General features: G+C 46.6%; 1 protein-coding gene across 2 annotated transcripts in view; it reads right to left on the bottom strand.

The window, feature by feature from the left end:
* Positions 1 to 13,441, bottom strand: part of LOC310756754 (uncharacterized protein) — a 37,383-nt gene extending 23,942 nt beyond the window's left edge. The window contains exons 1-6 of one of the 2 annotated variants that reach the window (XM_083601423.1): positions 13,326 to 13,441; positions 11,736 to 11,806; positions 7,300 to 7,426; positions 6,484 to 6,561; positions 5,170 to 5,283; positions 12 to 3,478 (exon numbers count right to left, since the gene is read on the bottom strand). In XM_083601423.1, the coding sequence (XP_083457549.1) occupies positions 2,085 to 3,478; positions 5,170 to 5,283; positions 6,484 to 6,561; positions 7,300 to 7,426; positions 11,736 to 11,759 (1,737 nt within the window). In that variant the 5' untranslated portion in view covers positions 11,760 to 11,806; positions 13,326 to 13,441 and the 3' untranslated portion in view covers positions 12 to 2,084. The remainder of the gene's footprint in view (positions 1 to 11; positions 3,479 to 5,169; positions 5,284 to 6,483; positions 6,562 to 7,299; positions 7,427 to 11,735; positions 11,807 to 13,325) is intronic. The other variant, XM_083601424.1, reaches the window with a different exon arrangement.
* Between the last annotated feature and the right edge of the window lie 2,806 nt (positions 13,442 to 16,247).

Here is a 16,247-nt window from a genome sequence, read left to right as displayed (position 1 = left end):
GAGGTGGACACTGACTGCATGGGCTACAGGCAGGCTTAACCTCAAACATTGTTGCCGTTTGTTAAAAGATTCAATAAAAACTGATTTTTAAAAATATGAAGTTATATGTGTATTTTATATAATACACAATTGATTTTTTTAAAAAAAACAAAACATAGCACCATAGAATTGTAGAGTTGGAAGAGACCCCACAGGTCCTCTAGACCAACCCCCTCAATACAGGAATCTCAGCTCATGCATCCATGACAGGTGGCTGTCTGACCTCTGCTTAAAAGCCACCAAGGAAGGAGTCCACAACCTCTGGAGGGAGACAGTTTCACTGTCAAACAGCTCTCACTGTTAGAAAGTCCTTCCCGATGTTTAGCGGGAATCTTCTCTCCTGTAACTTGAAGCCACTGGTTCAAATCCGACCCTCCAGAGCAGGAGAAAACAAGCCTGCTCCCTCTTCCATGTGGCAGCCCTTGAGATATTTGAAGATGGCTCTCCTATCTCCGCTCTGTCTCCTCTTTCGCAGGCTAAACATACCCAGCTCCTTCAACCGTTCCTCATAAGGCTTGGTTTATATTGCAGCCCTCCATTTATTGCTGGACTGCAACTCCTATCACCCCCAGGCCCATTTTATGTTGACTGGGGGCTGATGGGAATTGGGAGTTTATATGTGTGTGTACGTACACAAACACACACACAGGGAAAGAAAGGGAGATCCCTGTGTCTTATTACACCAAAACATAACAAAGTTGCCCTATTTTTCTATGATTTATCTGCTGGTTTCTAAACAAGAACTTCTTAAAAAATCTCTCCAGCGTTTTGAGTGTTGGCCTAAATGTTGGGAGGCCAGGGGTCTAGCCCCCCCCCCAAAGACATGAAGCTCAGTGGGTGGATTTGAGCAAACCCAGCCTTAACCTACCTCAAATGGTTGCTGTGAAGATAAAATGGAGAAAGGAAGAACCACATACATACACTAGTAGCCAAGATTGTGGAAACCTTTTGGGAAAAGTGTATTTCTGAGGTTTGATTGCTCATAACACCACTTTTTGGGGGGTAATACCATAAAATTATATATCGATGGAAAGATAATTTAATGATGACATGTAATGCAACAAAGTTTGTTCAGTGATCTGTATTCTATCAAAAGATAGACTGTTTTCTATCAAAAGGGACGCGGGTGGCACTGTGGTCTAAATCCCTGAGCCTCCTGTGTTTGCTGATCAGAAGGTCGGCAGTTCGAATCCCCGCTACGGGGTGAGCTCCCGTTGCTCAGTCCCAGCGCCTGCCAACCTAGCAGTTTGAAAGCATGCCACTGCAAGTAGATAAATAGGCACCGCTCCAGTGGAAGGTAAACGGCGTTTCCGTGCGCTGGTCTGGTTTCGGTGTTCAGTTGCGCCATAAGTGGCTTAGTCATGCTGGCCACATGACTCAGAAAAACTGTCTGTGGACAAACGTCGGCTCCCTCAGCCTGTAAAGCAAAATGAGCGCCGCAACCCCAGAGTCGTCTGCGGCTGGACTTAACTGTCAGGGGTCCTTTACCTTGATCAATAGTTATAGCCAAATAACCAGAAAAAGGAAACACAACTTGCTTAGGTTAATATGCAGTAGCTTTCCTTCATCTGAATGTAGCCAATGAGCAAGAGTGTTGAGAAAGCCAATTAGGCGTTATGAGCCATCAAACCTTGGACAAAGCACCGCCTTTCGGAAATCCCCACCCCCACCCCCCACGTCCAGGAAAATCCAGACATATGGCAGTCCTACAGGAGAGAAAGGGTTAAACTCTCTCTTTTTAAATATGATTTTTATTAAATTTTGTGTTTTACAATCTCAAATAAACATTTTACATACTTAAGATAGCAATGTCTTCCTTTCTTCTCTTTCCTATCTGTAACTCTCTTTCCATGGTTCATTTTGCATATCTTATATCCCTGCATATTTTTTGAAAAACGATACCAGTCAGTTTTCCACGATCGCATCCATCAAAACTTATTTACAGTTGTTCTTGAACGTTTAAGGCGGCATGAAAGATGGCCAAAAAGCTTCTCCCACATCCTGAACAGTCATGGGAATTATCTCCCAGATGGGATCTGTCGTGCTCAACGACGTGTGATCTTGCGGGAACCTCTTCTGTAGGGCTTCTTCCTCGCGTGGGTTCTCACATGTTGAAGAAGGTTTCCTCTCTCGCTGAAGCTCTTCTCACAGTGAGGGCATTCATATGGTTTCTCTCCTGTGTGTATTCGCTCGTGTCGCTCAAGTTTACATTTCTGTATAAAGGCTTTCCCGCACTCTAAGCAAACGTAAGGTCTGTCTCCTGTGTGAATCCTCTCATGAATCATCAGCGCTGACCTGCGGTCATAGCTTTTCCCACAGCGCAAACATCTGTACGGCTTCTTACCTGAATGTCTTTTCCTGTGATGATGTTGAAGGGCTGAACTTTTGCCGAAGATCCTCCCACAGTCTGAGCATTGATTCTTATGCATTCTCAAATGCTTAGCAAGGCACGATTTCTGACTTAAACGTTTGCCGCATTCGGGGCACGGAAATGATTTTTCCGCTCTGTGGGTTCTCTCATGATTTACGAGGGTCGAACTGCAACTAAAGCTTTTCCTACAGAATGAGCACTGATAAGGTTTCTCGCCAGTGTGGATTCTCCTGTGCTTTTTAAGATCTGAATTATTTCGGAAGCTTTTCCCGCAATCTGAGCAATTATGCGGTTTCTCTCCTCCATGAGTTTTCTTGTGCCTGATATAGTTAGACAAACAATTGAAGCTCCTGCCGCAGTCCAAGCATTTGTAGGGTTGCTCTCCTGTGTGTGTCCTCTTGTGAACTATAAGGTGCTCTTTCGCTCTGAATCCTTTCCCACACTCTGAGCATTGGAACGGCCGCTCATCTTTGTGGATGTATTCATGCCTAGCAACGTGTGCTTTGCTGCTAAATTTCTTCCCGCAGTAGGAACACCCGTGTGGCTTCTCTTTGGTGTGAACACGTCTGTGTTGACGAAGGCTTCGTTTGTGTAGGAAACTTTTCCCGCAATCTGCACACGAGTGAGGCTTCTCTCCCGTGTGGATTCTCTCGTGCGAGCGAAGGTTTGACGGCGAACTGAACATTTTCCCGCACTCCGAGCACTTGTATGGCTTTTCTCCCGTGTGGGACCGCTGATGTATAACAAGGTACGTGTTGTTACAAAAGGTTTTCCCACAGACAGGGCACTTTTCCGAGTTTGCTACTCCACGTCTTCTGTTTGGGGCTTTAGGGGGAGAGTTTTTCTTGATTTGTGTTTGCTCTTTGCTCTTCCGAGCAGGAACGGCTTTGGCCTTTCGATTCCCAAGACGCTTTCTCTGAGGCCGGCCGGCTCTGTGGGAGGTCCGAGAGCTCTCCCCCTTTCTCTGGGTCTCTTCACCCCTTTGCAACTGCATCTCTTCTTGCTTCCCCAGGGTGAAACTTTCCGGCTGAATAGGTTTCTTTGTATTCTCACTCACCTGCTCATCTCCTGTTGGAATGAGACAGAAAACTGTCAATGTGTATTCTGAAAGGAGCTACGAACACTGTAGGAGGAGCAGGGGAAAAACACGGAAGCTTCTTGGGAGTCATGGGCTACTCACAGCTAACCTAAGATTTATGCATAGTAGGGAAAGCAGAAAGGGGGAAAACTGTGGATCAAACCCTTCTGGCATCCCTGCCTACATCACAGGGTTGTTGTGAAGATGCTATGAGGGTAGAGGTGGTATACACAGCCCAGATGCCCTGTTCTCACATGGGACTTGAAGCAATCTTCCTTCCAAGGGACTACCATATTTTTCGCTCTATAAGACGCACCAGACCACAAGACGCGCCTAGTTTTTGGAGGAGGAAAACAAGAAAAAAAATATTCTGAATCTCAGAAGCCAGAACAGCAAGAGGGATCGCTGCACAGTGAAAGCAGCAATCCCTCTTGCCGTTCTGGCTTCTGGGATAGCTGCGCAGCCTGCATTCGCTCCATAAGACGCACACACATTCCCCCTTACTTTTTAGGAGGGAAAAAGTGAGTCTTATAGAGCAAAAAATACGGTAATTATCTCCAGACCTGATTTGCTTCCCCACCTGATGCTGACAGGCCACATTTGGGGGGCCCCAAACCAAGTGTGTTAAAATAACAACAATTATTATTATTATTATTATTGAAGCAGAAGTTTCTAAACAGTCTTTAGAAACAGCAGCATGTAGGGCCCCTGACCAAAATCTATTCCAGCTACAGCCGGAACGCTAAAAGTGTCAGTTTGCATTTCTTAGTGCAGAAAGTATTGATCTGATGTGTAGAGATCTTTCCTATTATACTTAATTCTGCAAGCTTCTCTGTGTGAAAGAAACAAGCAGGTGGTCCATGATGTTTGGGTTATTCCTTCCGAGAAGCTGAGTGCAGCTGGCTTAAACTGGTTCTCTTATCTCTTCTGCCAAGGTCACGCTGACTATACAGTGGTACCTCGGGTTACATACGCTTCAGGTTACAGACTCCGCTAACCCAGAAATAGTACCTTGGGTTAAGAACTTCAGGATGAGAACAGAAATTGTGCTCCGGCGGCGCGGCAGCAGTGGGATGCCCCATGAGCTAAAGTGGTGCTTCAGGTTAAGAACAGTTTCAGGTTAAGAACGGACCTCCAGAACGAATTAAGTACTTAATCCGAGGTACCACTGTAATAGTAAAGCCAGAAGGAGCCTGGGTTTCACTTTTCCTTTCTATCTATTTTCCTTCTGGTGTGGTATTCTGTATATAGATAGTGTTAAGGTTTAGTCTTATTATAGGTTATTGTAAGTTTAAGTTAAGTCTGCTGCAACTGGATTTCTTGCAAACAGTGCCAATCCTGAATGTATTGGATTTGTGCCCATTATGCTCATTTGCTTTCAGTAGCAATAAAGCTCTGGTGGATGAAATACAATTGCCTCTTCTTCTATTTTTTGGGAATCCTGTTTTAAGTTTTTACTCTGCTAACTATATGCTGGAATCTGCTCTGGATCAATATTGAGTAGAATTTCAATGACAAACAGGAGCACTGGACTTTTAGCATTCTGTCCCTCCCAGTGAGGGGCACGTTGTGCAAAATGAACACAAAGCAGCCCGCAGGCTTGCATAAAGATCTAGCGTGGCACTGCGATTGGCCCAGCTCCGAATGGCTCCTTGCCAGCCTCTGTTTCGAAATGGCTCACCTGAGCTACTGCCTGGTGGAATCTCATGCTCCTTGTGTTCCTGCTGATCAGGTGCCCACAGCATTTCCCATCGCTCCAGGGCGGAGATCAGATCTGGTTTTGAAGGGTGAAGTGCTGCTCATGAGAGGAAGAAAAAACAAGAGCGTGGGGGAAAAAACATTGCCTGTTTTGGTATGTTACTAGAAAAAAGAACTTCTATTGTTAGTTAGATTTCTTAGCCTTCACTACAAGGTCCCACAGTGAGTTCAAACCACTTTAAAATGGCCGAGGGCTTCCTGCAGATACCATCTTATCAGGAGATAGGTAAAGGTAAAGGGACCCCTGACCATTAGGTGCAGTCGTGACTGACTCTGGGGTTGCGGCGCTCATCTCGCTTTATTGGCCGACGGAGCCAGTGTACAGCTTCCGAGTCATGTGGCCAGCATGACTAAGCCGCTTCTGGCAAACCAGAGCAGCACCGTTTACCTTCCCGCTGGAGCGGTACCTATTTATCTACTTGCACTTTGACGTGCTTTCGAACTGCTAGGTTGGCAGGAGCAGGGACCGAGCAACAGGAGCTCACCCCATCGCGGGGATTTGAACCGCTGACCTTCTGATCTGCAAACCCTAGGCTCTGTGGTTTAACCCACAGCGCCACCCGTGTCTATCAGGAGATAAGATATAGGAATTAGACCTATGTGTGGTGGCACTTGCCCAATGTTCAGCCCAGACGCGGAGGTCCAGCTCCGAGGGCCTTCTAGTGGTTCCCCCCACTGTGAGAAGTGAAGTTACAGGGAACCAGGCAGAGGGCCTTCTCAGAAGTGGCGCCTGCCCTGTGGAACGCCCTCCCACCAGATGTCAAGGAGATAAGAATTCATACAACTTTTAGAAGACATCTGAAGGCAGCCCTATATCAGAAGGTTCTAATGTTTGATAATTATGTTTCTGTTGGAAGCCACCCAGAGTGGCTGAGGCAACACAGATGGGGAGGGTACAATTATTATTACTATTACTATTATTACTATTATTATTATTATTATTATTATTATTATTATTATTACCCTTTGAAATTCCCTCCCGTTAAATGGTAAACAGGGGCTGTAGTCTCCTTGGCACCCTACTGAAGAACTTACTCTACCAACACGCCTTTTCAGTAAGTCGAACGAAATCCATTCTGGAAGCCCGTTCGACTTCCAAAACTTTTGGAAACCGAAGTGCGGCTTCCGATTGGCTGCAGGAAGCTCCTCCAGCCAATCGGAAGCCGCGGAACCCCATCCAACGCTCAGGTTCCAAAGAACGTTTGCAAACCGAAACACTCCCTTCTGGGTTTGCGACGTTTGGGAGCCAAAATGTATGACTTGCAAGGTGTTCGGGATCCAAGGTACAACTGTAGATATATTTCCCAGTCTGCATCTGTGTATTGGAATTATGTTTAGATGTTCACATTTCTTGTGATTTTTGTGCCTGCCACTCTGGGATCCTTTGGTGGGAAAGGCAGGAAATAAATGTAATAATTATTACTATTGATGACAGTGGCGTAGCGTGGGGGGTGCAGGGGGGGCCGGCCACACCGGGCACAACATCTGGGGGTTAGGGCAAATCCACGGGTTAGGGGGCGCAAATCCACGGGTTAGGGGGTGCAAATCCACGGGTTAGGGGGCGCAAATTACTTGCCTTGCCCCGGGTGCTGACAACCCACGCTATGCCACTGATTGATGATGATGTTATTGTTTAAAGCATTAGGTCCATGCTGGGTTCAATCCTCTGGCTCCGTTACGGAGACCTCCACAGATCATGGGTAACCCCCACTGCATAAATGCATTTGCAAGCGTAATCACGCGTCTGCCTCCTAATGTGCGCATGGGATCCCCTATTGCTGCAAAGAGGCATTTTATAACCCCTGAGATCCAACCAGCCCACCCTCGCCAGCTGTTGCAAGGCAAGGGTCAAGTATAGGAGTCCACATCCTGGACCAGCTATAGTTTCCAAATGTTTTTCAAATGCAGCCACCTATAGAGCATATCACACTCATCCAATGGTAGCACTGCAACATCTGCCCCCCTCACCAGCCTCAAGTGTTGTTGTTTTTAAGCAGAAAGGGAGGGCATGTCTCTGTGGCCAGACCTATTGTTTCAAATAAGGGATGCTCACCCACAGAAACCACATTCTCATGGTTCGTCAGCATGACGTCCCTGTAGGTGGCTCTTTGAGTTGGGTCCAGCAGAGCCCATTCTGCTTTTGTGAAATACACGGCCACATCCTCAAAAGCCACAGGCTCCTAAAAGAAGAAGGAAACTTTATATATATGTGTGTGTAATTTTATTTAACATAATTATTACAAAATATAAACAAAATATTGCAAATATATACATATATATTTCAGATAAGCACACATATATAAAAAAGGAAGAAAAGAAAAAATAAGAAAAAGAAGTTGGAAGAATTTCTTCCAAATTTCTTCTACAAATATCTCAATAAAATTTCATTGACTGACTTCCATTGCTCACACTGCACTTCCTATATACATTTTAAGCAAAATTGTATCTGTTATGCCGTATTTTCCCCATACAATCTCACACAAATATTCTAATCAATACGTTTTCTAAATCTTTCATAAATCTACTCTAAACACAACCAATACCTTACATTTAATCTTTGTCTACATAAATAATCATTTAAACATTTCCATTGTTTCTGGATTATATTTTTTGGTTTTTGTCTTATCAAATCAGTCAGCTTTGCTAATTTCAAGTATTCGCATAATTTATTCAGCCATTCTTCTTTGGTTGGAACGTAATTTCCTTTCCAATTATTGGCTATTAACATTCCCACTGCTGTTGTCACGTACAAGAAAATATTAATTTTGTCATTCGGGATGTCACCATTCAAAATTCCTAATAAATATGATTTTGCTCTTTTATTATGTGATGTTTTTATTAGCTTTTTAATTTCCGCATGTATCATATTCCAATATTTCTTAATTTCCAGACATGACCACCACATATGGCATAAGGTTCCTATCATTCTATTACACCTCCAAACACTTTGGTTTTGGAACCGACTTCCAGAATGGATTAAGTTTCCTTCTTCTAATAGAGGTATAATAGAAGAAGGAAACTTTTAAAGCAACTGCCGGCCTGGGGCCACACTTAAAAGCCGGGAGATTTGCAATGGATTTTGTGTAGTTTCATCACCATTTCAGCAACCTCTAGAAGGCCAAAGGCTTCCTGCAAATGATCTGAGAGCCAGTGTGACATCATGGTTAGAACGTTGACCTAGGACCAGGGTTCGAATCCCCACTCAGCCATGAAGCTCACTGGGTGACCTCGGTCAGTCACTGTCTCTCAGCCTAACCTACCTCATAAGATTGTTGTCGTTGTCAGATATTTGTGGCATTTGAAACCACCATAAACCCATCGCCCATCAGCACTTCCAGGAGAGTAAAAAAAATGCAGCGTCGGTGAGCAGAATCACCCAGATGGGGTAACAAATGACTCAAGCACAATAGTGTCCCAGGCGTTTAATTATATTGCCCGTAATGAGCTTAATGGTTGCAATATATACCATTAGTCTAAAGGTTTTCAACATTTTTGAGTCCACGGCTTCCTTGACTGACTACATTCTGTCTGCGGCACCCCTGTGGGGCTCAGGAGCCCAGTTACGCCACCCCTTGCCCGCAGAGCTGGCAGCCTCTCACCCTTTTTCAAACACTCTCCCTTGTGGGGTATTCCCCCAGCCTCCTCTCCTCTCCCCTCTCCTTGGGAGTCCTCCGGGCAACTGCTGCTACTGTTCCTGGTCTCTGATCTGCCCCCCTGCCCCAAAGAGAGATGCCTCCTCACACTGGGGCCTGGGAAGAGGATGCCCCCAGCTTGGCCCAATGGAGACTGGCCAAAGGTGAAAATGAAGCCAGCGCCTTACCTTGGGAGGCAGCAGAGGGCATTGCCACACCTGCATGGTGGAAAGGCTCCCCTTCAGCACCCAAGCAGGCCTTGCGCCAGCCTCACTGCCCGGCCTCCCACTTGCCTGCCCATTGGTGTTGGTGCTGACCTTTAAAGCCTTAAACGGCCTCGGACCAGTATAACTGAAGGAGCATCTCCACCCCCATCATTCTGCCCGGACACTGAGGTCCAGCGCCGATGGCCTTCTGGCAGTTTCCTCATTGCGAGAAGTGAGGTTACAGGGAACCAGGCAGAGGGCCTTCTCGGTAGCGGCGCCTGCCCTGTGGAACGCCCTCCCTTCAGATGTGAAGGAAATAAGCAGCTATCTTCTCTTTAAAAGACATCTGAAGGCAGCCCTGTTTAGGGAAGTTTTTAATATTTAATGCTGTACAGTGGTACCTCGGGTTAAGTACTTAATTCGTTCCAGAGGTCCGTTCTTAACCTGAAACTGTTCTTAACCTGAAGCTCCACTTTAGCTAATGGGGCCTCCCGCTGCTGCCAGAGCACAATTTCTGTTCTCATCCTGAAGCAAAGTTTTTAACCTGAAGCACTATTTCTGGGTTAGCAGAGTCTGTAACCTGAAGAGTATGTAACCTGAGGTACCACTGTATTATTTTTAACAGTAGATTGGAAGCCGCCCAGAGTGACTGGGGAAACTCAGCCAAATGGGCGGGGTATAAATAATAAATTATTATTACTATTATTATTCCCAACAGCAAGGACTGGCAGACTGGGCTCCCTTGCCTGCCTGCTTGCTTACTCCAAGGCTGCCTCAGCTCCTGGCAACCAGCACCCCCTGGTCAGCCCCAGAGGCACCGTTCACCTGGGGAGCTTGTAGTCAGGGCTGCTGCAATAGAAGAGAAGAAGAGTTTGGATCTGATATCCCACTTTATCACTACCCGAAGGAGTCTCAAAGCGGCTAACATTCTCCTTTCCCTTCCTCTCCCACAACAAACACTCTGTGAGGTGAGTGGGGCTGAGAGATTTCAGAGAAGTGTGACTGGCCCAAGGTCACCCAGCAGCTGCAGGTGGAGGAGTGGGGAAGCGAACCCGGTTCGCCAGATTACGAGTCCACTGCTCTTAACCACTACACCACACTGGCTCTCAATATACAGATGTGCAAGCCTTTGGGAGGCAGATATGTGAGAGGGCATCAGAGGAGGGAGGGAAGGAAAGAGGGACAGAGGCCTGTGTTGTCCGCAGCACCCCTGACCATCATTCAAGGCACCCCAGGGTGCCACGGCACACTGGTTGAAAACCACTGCATTAGTCTGCAACGGCTGCTGAGCCCTCTCAGCGGTACAACTTAGCTGCAGCAGAAGATATGAAGAATGTTAAGATTTCTCACAGCTGTAGCTCCAGAAGCTGCGCATGCGCAAGATGACAGTCAATCACCTTGCACACGCATAAACAATCCAGGCTTTTCTGCCAGCTTCCGGAAGCTACTTCACATACAGAGAGCAGAAACTCTTTCAGAGAGCTTTCTTAGAAGTGAATGACCAACCCCCAAAAGTTGTGAGGACGAAACTGAGGGGAGGAGAACCATGGACAGCCCCTCGAGCTCCTTGGCAGGAAAGATGGTATATAAGTGTAATAGATAAATTAATCTAGAGCAAACTACATCTACAAAAGGAATCACGATAGGACAGGAGTTAAGAGCATGGCCTATGAGTTCTGTGAAGAAATGCTCTCTGTGTGAGAGATGCAGGTATAGATATAGATAGGAGTTTGTTTTTGAGGTGGGAAAATGTTCTGCGACAGAGTCTAAGGCCTTGTTCTGACATAATTCTGCAATCCTGAGCAGCAATAGTAGTTGGGAGCTAACTTGTCAGCTGGAGGGGATACTTGTCTGTTATGGAGGGGGGGAGCAGTTTCTATTAGAGCTGAGGAGCTGGAAGAGATGGGAGCTGAAGGAGGTGTGATTAAAAAAAAACAGAGAGAAAAAAAAGCTAAGGTGAACAGCTAAGGCTTGAGCATTATTGCTACCCAGCGTGCTATTAATGCTTGCTTGGTGCGGTTTGTTATTTGTCTTGTTTATTTGGTCGTAAGTCGCTTTGGGTTGCCCTGGGCAAGTCAAAGCAACTAACAAATTTAATAAATCATCACCACCACCATCATTGGACCATAAAGAAGGCTGATCGCCGAAGAATTGATGCTTTTGAATTATGGTGCTGGAGGAGACTCTTGAGAGTCCCATGGACTGCAAGAAGATCAAACCTCTCCATTCTGAAGGAAATCAGCCCTGAGTGCTCACTGGAAGGACAGATCCTGAAGCTGAGGCTCCAATACTTTGGCCACCTCATGAGAAGAGAAGACTCCCTGGAAAAGACCCTGATGTTGGGAAAGATGGAGGGCACAAGGAGAAGGGGACGACGGAGGACGAGATGGTTGGATAGTGTCTTCGAAGCTACAAACATGAGTCTGACCAGACTGCGGGAGGCAGTGGAAGACAGAAGTGCCTGGCGTGCTCTGGTCCATGGGGTCACGAAGAGTCGGACACGACTAAACGACTAAACAACACAACAACAACCACCACCATCATGCACGCACAATAAAAAGGATTTCTGGAGGGCCCCCAAGATAAGTGCTATTTCCATTTTCAGACTTGCTATGAGACTCATCCTCAGCTATCTCAAACAATTCTCGCACCTGGTTTGTCTCCACCGCAGCCATTCTTTGTCAAGCCAATGCAGCAGAAGACTCTCGGAACCAGGCACCTCCTGTGAGAGGAAGAAAGTTAATTCAGAAAACATTGTGACCCTCCTTTTTTCCTCTCTCTTATGGCTGGGCCCCTTACCACCACCCCTCCCGTGTCTGTCTGTCTCTCTCCCTTTCTCTTCCTTCTATCTATACAGTATTGCAAAGCCTTCAAGTAGCTCTTGTGATAGGAATTTTGAGGTCTTAGATACATGTTAAATGTTCATAAGTGTACCAACCAAGCAGGTACATAGATCAGCACAGGAAGACCGAACTGAAACCATTTTTGATTCCCAAACTGACCTCAATTATTTCTCTGCAAGGTCAAAGTGGGAAACCTCCCCATTGTCTCTTTCCTCACAAATCCTGTCTTAAGGGCACATTTAAGATATGAATAGGGTGTGAGCCTGTGACCTGGCTCAGGAACTAAGTATTTATCATTACAAAAGACTGGCCAGGCTCCCCAGGGTATCCAATCAAGTAAGCATTAACAGATAACCTGGCAAACAGGAGGTAAACAACACACTTAAGATTTCTGCTGTAGGCCACCCATTCTGTGATGTAGGTATGATGTCTGGGGGTGGTGGTCTTGAGCTACACCCCTTCTGTGATGTATGTATGATGTTTCTGGGGGTGGTCTTGATCTACAGGGTGGCAATTTCAAAAGTCTATATACGGGCTTGCACACCATTGTTCTGGGTTCCTCCTCCCTCCTGCAGTGTGGTGAGTGAGGACCCTGTTGCAAAAAAAATCAGGCTTACTAGCTGCTTTGCTTCTCAATATTCTCTGGCTGGCCTCTGTTATTTTCTCCTACAAATAGGGAACCTACGTAAGGACTCTATATGAGCTCTTGGGTACGCCATAAGGCAAAAAAGGGCAGATTTTTGTTTACAACACCCTTCACCCACCTCCAAACACCAAGAGGTCCCTTTCATCTCCAGAAGCAACTGGAGAATCCTGCCCTAACTCTTTACAATCTAAATATAATTTGAGCGGGTGGAAGATATAGGGTTATGGCATGGCATTCTAGATCAGACTCCTAGGAACAAACGGAGCCCTTAGAGAACCACAGAATTCTAGAGCTGGAAGGGGGACCCATAGGGTCCTCTAGTCCACCCCACCCCCCGCAGTGCAAGAATCCTGCCCACAGCCATCCCTGAGCGGGATCAAGCCACAAATCCTCTCGGTTCACAGGCAGACACACGGACCCCACTGCGCCACTGGAGGCTTCTTAATATTCCCAATAAAGTTTCAGGGGAGCAAACTCTGCCAAGTTACTAACTGCATCAGTTAGGGACGCAGATTTATACTACAGCCACATGTTTTCTCCGGAATAAGAGCAACAAGAAATGCAAAGAGGGAGGAGACGATGGAAGGAACCCAGAAAATAAACTTTCACTAAAAAAGCGGGGGGAAGTTTGCATAGACAGACAGGAATGTCTCTGAGGCCTAATCCAAGCAGGGAATTGGCTCCCTAGCAAAATCAGCAAGCCTCAGCACACACACACCCCATTCCCCTTTCCTGTACCAGCAGACGCCTACCTGTGCCCGCCGAGAAGCAGCCCCGACGACAAAAAGAGCGAAGCGTTTTGCAACGCAGAGGAAGCAAGTCCTCCAGGCGCGCGCGGATTTACCTATGCGAAGACCAAATGCCACTGAGCATGCTCAAAGGGAGTGTGCGCATGCTCAGTAGCAGCAACCGAAGCCTTTCCCCGCCCTTCTCCCGCCCCCTTCTCTTGCCCTCACTTAGAAGCAGATTCTCCTGGAGCCTCTCTACTCCACAACGTGGGCGAGGACAAAGAGGGTTCTGTTTTTGGCGAGCAGAGGAGGATCGCCTGCAGGGTGTCCTGTTAACAACCTGACAGGGCTAAAATTTGCAAGGGTGGGGAGGATGCGGGCACGTGTGCACGTGTGTTTGTGCAGACGCGTGTGCGTGATCGATTGTTGTGGCCGCGCTTTACTCGCTGGTGAAAAGTTGTCCCCGGTGTCAGATGCAGGCGCGGGTAGGACTTGAGTACCTGCCGTAGCTGCTTGGTTAGAGGCGATATAGGGGCTCATTGGTGGGTCGCCAAGCACTAAACATGCCCTTGTGAACACGCTTTTGAATACGGAGGAGAAACAGGAGTAGCATCTGTTCTACATTACCCCAGTTCCAACTTCAAATAGAGCAGAAGGGGTATTGGGGTGAGCCCTGGTTCAAATCGTTGCTCTGCCACAAAAGCAGCACAGGAAAACAGCCCTGGAACCATTTTGACTCTCAAACTTACCAAATGTTTTCTCTGCAAGGTTGAAGGAAATGGGAAAGTCTCCCGATTGTCTCTTCATTCACAAATCCTGTCCTAAGGGTATGTCTGTGCATGAATAGGGTGAGCCTGTGACCTGGCTCATGAACTAAGTATTTATCATTACAAAAGACTGGTCAGGCTCCCCAGGGTATCCAATCAAGTGAGCATTAACAGATAATCTGCCAGACAGGAGAAACATAAACGCACTCAGATTTCTGTTTTAGACCACCCTTTCTGTGATGTAGGTATGATGTATCTGGGGTGGTGGTTTTGGGCTACACCCTTTCTGTGATGTATGTATGATGTTTCTGGGGGTGGTCTTGGACTCCAGGGTGGGCAATTTAAAATGTCTACGTAAGGGCAGGCACACCTGGGTTCTAGGTCCTCCTCCTTTCCTGCTTGTGAGGGGGCACCCTGCTGCAATAAAGATCAGGCTTACGAGCTGCTTTGCTTCTCAATATTCTCTGGTTGGCCTCTGTTATTTTCTCCGACCGTTGGAGAACCTACAAAGAACCTACAAAAACCAAAAGGGCTCTTGAGTTCCCCATAAGGGAATAAGGGCAGATTTGCATTTATCACATGCCTATCTGGCTGGGTTTCCCCAGCTACTCTGGGCGGCTCCCAACAGAATATTAAAAACACGATAGAACATCAAACATTAAAAACTTCCCTAAACAGGACTACCTTCAGATGTCTTCTCAAACTCCGATACTGTAGTTACTTATTTCTTTGACATCTGAAGGGAGGGTGTTCCACAGGGTGGGTGCCACTATTGAGAAGGCCCTCTGCCTGGTTCCCTGTAACTTCACTTCTTGCAGTGAGGGAACTGCCAGAAGGCCCTCGGTGCAGGACCTCAGTGTCTAGGCTGAACGATGGAGGTGGAGACACTCCTTCAGGTATACTGGGCCGAGGCCGTTTAGGGCTTTAAAGGTCAACACCAACACTTTAAACTGTGCTCCGAAACATACTGGGAGCCAATGTAGGTCTTTCAGGACCGGTATTATATGGGCGCAGTGGCCACTCCCAGTCACCAGTCTAGTTGTAGTTTCTGGGTCATCTTCAAAGGTAGCCCCACGTAGAGCACATTGTAGTAGTCCAAGCAAGAGATAACCAGAGCATGCACTGCTCTTGCGAGACAGTCTGCGGGCAGGTAGCGTCTCAGCCTGCGTACCAGATGGAGCTGGTAGACATCCGCTCTGGTCATAGAATTGACCTGCACCTCCACGGACAGCTGTGAGTCCAGAATGACTCCCAGGCTGCGCACTTGGTCCTTTTGGGGCACAGTTACTCCATTCAGGACCAGCCCACCCCATCCCCCCAAAACAGTACTTCTGTCTTGTCAGGATTCAACCTCAAGCCAGTCATGTTCTCTAAACATGGCCTACCTCTCAGGGCGGTTGTGAAGACAAAAGCAGAGGGCGCAGGGCATGTACAGAAAGATTGTAGTGTTCTTTTTAAAAAAAAAGTAGTTGAAAGGAGAGAGGTATCACTGCGTACATGTTTATAGGTCTGCTAACTACTGACCTACCTGAATGTGAAGTGCTTTGATTATGGCGATAAATAAAAGTCATGCTTTTGTAGAAATACACAGGACAAATCTAAAATATTCATCTAAAACAAGTTTAATAAAAATTGTCAGGGGGGAAAACCCAAACCCCTCTTTAAAGCCCTGTATTACAGATCAGCTCACAGAGTCCAGACTTGTGTGGTGAAAGAATTGCTTTCTTGGAAGACAATATATTTCAATACAATTCTAGAGGCAGGTTTAGAAAGGAATGCAGAAAATCATTAACACTACAAAAGAAGTGAACTACAAGCAGCATTTTGATGTCCTTGGCAGAGCGAGCAGAAATATTGCAAGAATAATAGAAGAAGAAGAAGAAGAAGAAGAAGAAGAAGAAGAAGAGTTTGGATTTGATATCCCGCCTTTCACTCCCCTTCAGGAGTCTCAAAGCAGCTAACAATCTCCTTTCCCTTTCTCCCCCACAACACTCTGTGAGGTGAGTGGGGCTGAGAGACTTCAGAGAAGTGTGACTGGCCCAAGGTCACCCAGCAGCTGCATGTGGAGGAGCAGGGAAGCGAACCCGCTTCACCAGATTACGAGACTACCGCTCTTAACCACTACACCACACTGGCTCTCTGGAAATGGGCATAAAAATACCATTTTCTATACCCATTA

This window comes from Podarcis filfolensis (assembly GCF_964270895.1).
Source record: "Podarcis filfolensis genome assembly, chromosome: 2".
NCBI lineage: Eukaryota > Metazoa > Chordata > Lepidosauria > Squamata > Lacertidae > Podarcis > Podarcis filfolensis.
This window is presented reverse-complemented; position numbering and strand designations above follow the sequence as displayed.